Genomic DNA, 4270 nt, shown 5'->3' on the forward strand with positions numbered 1-4270 from the left:
AAAAGCTACGGCTATGAACGAAGATATTGCACGCCTCATAGGAGTTCAAGTGGCTGTTCAATATAAGATTGGCTTAGCAAAGAAGAAATATGATCGAATGAGGGCCACTATTCCTTTTTGATTTCCTCCTGTATTTGCTTTGTTCGATTCTTATTTACTTGTAACTTGATTCAGACGAAAACCAATTTGGCACATATTTTGCATTTAAATATCTTCTCCATTTTGGTCATGATAGTTCTTGACTTACTGTGTTGTTATGATTCTAACTTCGTGCATAAATGGTTTATACCTCTTTAAGTATTTTCCATTTACTTTTAGGATCCTTCGATCCTCTGCTAGTTCTTCTATTGCGTATGCATTGTTTGAAAAGGCTTTTAGAATTCGAAAAGGTCCTTCCCAATGCGGAGACCATTTTCCTAATGCCTTATTCTTTCGATCCATAGGCAATATGACTTTCCATACTAAATCATTCGTAGTAAAAGTTTTACCTTTGACCCTCTTATTGTATGCCCTTGCTACCCTCTCCTTCTGTCTTCTTAATACTTCTAACGCATGTAACCTTTCTTCATCCAAATCCACCAGCTCATTTATCATCATTTCCCAGTATAAATCAGATGGGATTTCTCCTTGTCTTTGGATTCTCACTGATTGTAAGTAGACTTCGACAGGTAGTACTGCATCATGTCCAAATGTAAGCTGGAAAGGTGTAGTGTTGGTGGCTTCTTTAGGGGAGGTTCGACAAGCCCAGAGTGCTTGGTCTAAAGTTTTGTGCCAATTTTTTGGATTTTTCCCTACATGCTTTTTGATTAACCCAATTATCACTTTGTTGGCTGCTTCAACTTGCCCATTGGCTTGAGCATAATAAGGTGTGGATGTTAATAATTTGAACCCCATTTCCTTCGCAAATTCTTGCATCTTTCGACCAGTAAAGACTGATCCTTGATCTGTTGTTATACTTTATGGGATTCCAAATCTGTATAAAATTTGCCTTTGAATGAATTCGATAACAGTCTCTTGGTCCACATTTACTAGAGGTACTGCTTCGACCCATTTAGTGAAATAGTCAATTCATATGAGTATGTATCTTTGACCTTTGGATGAATGGGGTATAATCTCACCAATTAGATCTAATGCCCAACCTCTGAAGGGCCAAGGCTTAATAATCGTATGAAGTTCGCTTGCAGGAGCATGTTGAATTCCTGCGTGTATTGACATTCCTGGCAACCCTTAGCAAACTCTATACAATCTTTTAACATGGTGGGCCAATACATTCCATATCTGAAAAGCAACCATTTCATCTTATGGCCTGCCTGATGTGCTCCACAAGCTCCACTGTGTACACTGGATAATGCCAAGTAAGCTTCGCTTTCTCCTAAGCATTTCAACAGGACCCCTTCAGGGGTTTTCTTGAATAATTCATTCCCTATCAATATGTAAGATAAAGCCCTGTACTTGGTTTTTCTTTCCGTGTCTTTCGAAGGGTCCTTGAGATAATTAATAATCGGATTCCTCCAATCTGTATCTATCAAGGTATGAATGGCCAATACTTCAAACTCCTCTTTGTTAGCATATCCTAACTGGGTACTTTCCAAATCCGTCGGAGATAATCTGGCATACATTGCCTTTCCTCTTACTTTGACAAGCTCTTCTAGCTTTTCTTTTGAAATTCTATACCCTGAGGCTATTTGTGCTAAGTCATTAGCCTCTTGGTTTTTTATTCTAGGAACATGTTTTATGTCGACGTACTCGAATTTTTTGAGTAACCTATTCGCAATGACGAAGTACATAATCAAATTTTCTTTTATACATTTGTACTCCTTCGTCAGTTGCTTGATTACTAATTCTGAATCTCCTTTAATTTCGACCCTAGTTGCCCCCAATTCCAACAAAGCCTCGAGTCCTGCAATAAGAGCTTCATATTCTGCTTCGTTGTTGGAACAAAGGGGACCTTCAATTCTATATTTGAGTTTTGTTGGAATTTTGTCAGGAGAAATTAACATTATCCCAACCCCACTTCCATTCTTATGAGTGGAACCGTCGAAGAATAATTTCCAAGGTTTCAACTCAACTTGAAATTGAGGATTTTCGACCAGTGCATGGTCTACAATAAAATCTGATACTATTTGTCCCTTCATTGCCTTTAAAGGCATAAAGGTTAAAGAGTATTCAGTGAGCACTAAAGCCCATTTGCCAATTCGACTGTGCATTATTGGCTTAGATAACATGTACTTGATGGCATCAAAATGCGAAGAGACGTATACATCAATAGGTTTTATATAATATTTAAGTTTAGTACAAGAGAAATGCAAACAAAGACACAACTTTTCTATTGAAGTGTATCTAGTTTCCGCATCATTTAAAACCCTACTAAGGTAGTAAATGGCTCTTTCGACGCCATCTTCATTCTCTTGCGCCAACATGCTACCTATGGTAGTGTCGGAAGCTGATATATACAGTCTCATAGGCTTCGTTCCACACGGTGGTGCCAAGATGGGAGGATCCGTCAGATAATGTTTGATCTTGTCGAATGCCTCTTGGTGTTCGTCGTTCCACTCGAACTTGCCTTGTTTCAGGCGCAGAAGGGGAGAGAAGGCTTGAGTTCGACCACTTAAATTCGAGATGAATCTTCTTATGAACTTTATCTTTCCTAATAATGATTGCAGTTCCTTTTTGGTTGATGGTGCTTTGGTCTCCATAATAGCCTTCGTCTTTTTCTGATTGATTTCTATCCCCTTTTTGTGGACCACAAAGCCCAGGAAATCTTCAGCCTGCACAAAGAATGCACACTTAAGAGGATTCATTTTTAAAGCCATGTTTTCTCATTCTTTCGAATGACTGGCTGAGATAGGATATATGGTCTTTATCCGACGTAGATTTTATCACAATGTCATCTATGTATACTTGCATGAATGTCTCTATATAATCATGAAATATAGAGTTCATTGCTCGCTGGTATGTTGCCCTAGCGTTTTTTAGGCCAAAAGGCATGACTATCCATTCATAAGTGCCTATTGCCCCTAGACATCGAAAAGCTGTTTTAGAAACATCTTCTTCTGCGATGAAAATCTGGTTATAGCCAGAATATCCATCAAGCATGCTGAGATACTCATAGCCTGCGGCTGAGTCAACCAACATCTCTGCCACAGGCATTGGATACTCATCCTTAGGGGTTGCTGCATTTAGATCATGAAAATCTATACATACTCGCAAATAGCCATTTTTCTTGATAACAGGGACAATATTAGCAATCCAATCGACATACCTTGTGGTCCTGATGAAGTTGCACCGAAGAAGTCTTTCGACCTCTTTTTTTATCTTTGTGAAGATTTATGGTGCGAATCTTCTTGGAGTCTGCTTGATGGGCTTCTTGCCATCCTTTATAGACAACTTTAATTCGACCAGGTCCCTCTTCAAACCAGGCATCTCGTCATAATCCCAAGCGAAGCAATCTTTGTTCTTCCTTAGTAATTCAATCACTCTCACTTTCAACTTGGGGTCCAGTTTAACATTGATGTAGGTAATTCTTTTTTCGCTTCCTTCCCTGAGATCAATCTCTTCGAGAGGATCTTGCGCCAACATCTTTGCACTTGACGTTACTGGATCTTTTTCAAATCCCAAAGGCTCTTCGTCATAGATGGCGTCCAACCTCTGTTCTGCTGGTTCCACAAGTACTTGTTCGTCAGGGGGTTTTGGTTCAAAGAATTCCCCTGGTCCTGTATTACAGATTTCACTATATGTGGCCTTGTTAGCCATGTTCGTTATCTCGGCTTCGAGGGCCGCTTGCCTTTTGTTCTTAGCCATGTAGGCCGAAATCTTTTCAAAGAAAGAAGACTCAGTCATAGTACAGGTCTTCATCCCAGCCCGTTGGCCGTATCTCAGATGATTCTCCTATTTCTGGGTCTCCCATAATCTCTCTATCCCACTGGAAGCCATTTGGGTGGAGAGTCAAAAAGTACAAGGCATTTTTATTTGGAATGTAGCCTTCTTCTACTGGGTAACACGGTCCTATGTGTGCCAAATTTCTGTCGAAGTTTCTCTTGTCCACCTGGTTTACTTCTGCTCTGAAGTAACTTTGGTCGGCTTCGACATTCTCTACCACACCATCTTCTCTCCAGATAGATATTCTTTGATGCATAGTCGAAGGGACCGCTCCTATCCCATGTATCCACTCTCTCCCCAGTAGTAAGTTGTAATTTGCTTTTGCAGGTATTACCATAAACATCGTTGGTCTTGTGATTGACCCAACAATTAAGTCCACCTGTATGACGCC

General features: G+C 40.0%; 1 protein-coding gene across 1 annotated transcript; it reads right to left on the bottom strand.

Moving 5' to 3' along the window:
• Positions 1-1127: 1127 nt before the first annotated feature.
• Positions 1128-3801, bottom strand: LOC127102751 (uncharacterized). Its single transcript, XM_051040089.1, has 4 exons — positions 3417-3801; positions 2902-3173; positions 1999-2768; positions 1128-1764 (listed from the first exon to the last, which is right to left on the bottom strand). The coding sequence occupies exons 1-4, from the start codon at positions 3799-3801 to the stop codon at positions 1128-1130; spliced, it is 2064 nt and encodes a 687-aa protein (XP_050896046.1).
• Positions 3802-4270: the final 469 nt, after the last annotated feature.

The sequence above is a fragment of the Lathyrus oleraceus genome, chromosome 7 (genome assembly GCF_024323335.1).
Source record: "Lathyrus oleraceus cultivar Zhongwan6 chromosome 7, CAAS_Psat_ZW6_1.0, whole genome shotgun sequence".
Classification (NCBI taxonomy): domain Eukaryota; kingdom Viridiplantae; phylum Streptophyta; class Magnoliopsida; order Fabales; family Fabaceae; genus Lathyrus; species Lathyrus oleraceus.

Coding starts and splice junctions, on each gene's coding strand:
- LOC127102751 (XM_051040089.1), bottom strand. CDS start 3,801: ATGGCTAAGAACAAAAGGCAAGCGGCCCTCGAAGCCGAGATAACGAAC. Junction 2,769..2,901: donor ATATAGAGACATTCATGCAA/GTATACATAGAT, acceptor TTCTTTGTGCAG/GCTGAAGATTTCCTGGGCTT. Junction 1,765..1,998: donor GGAAGTGGGGTTGGGATAAT/GTTAATTTCTCC, acceptor CATTGCGAATAG/GTTACTCAAAAAATTCGAGT.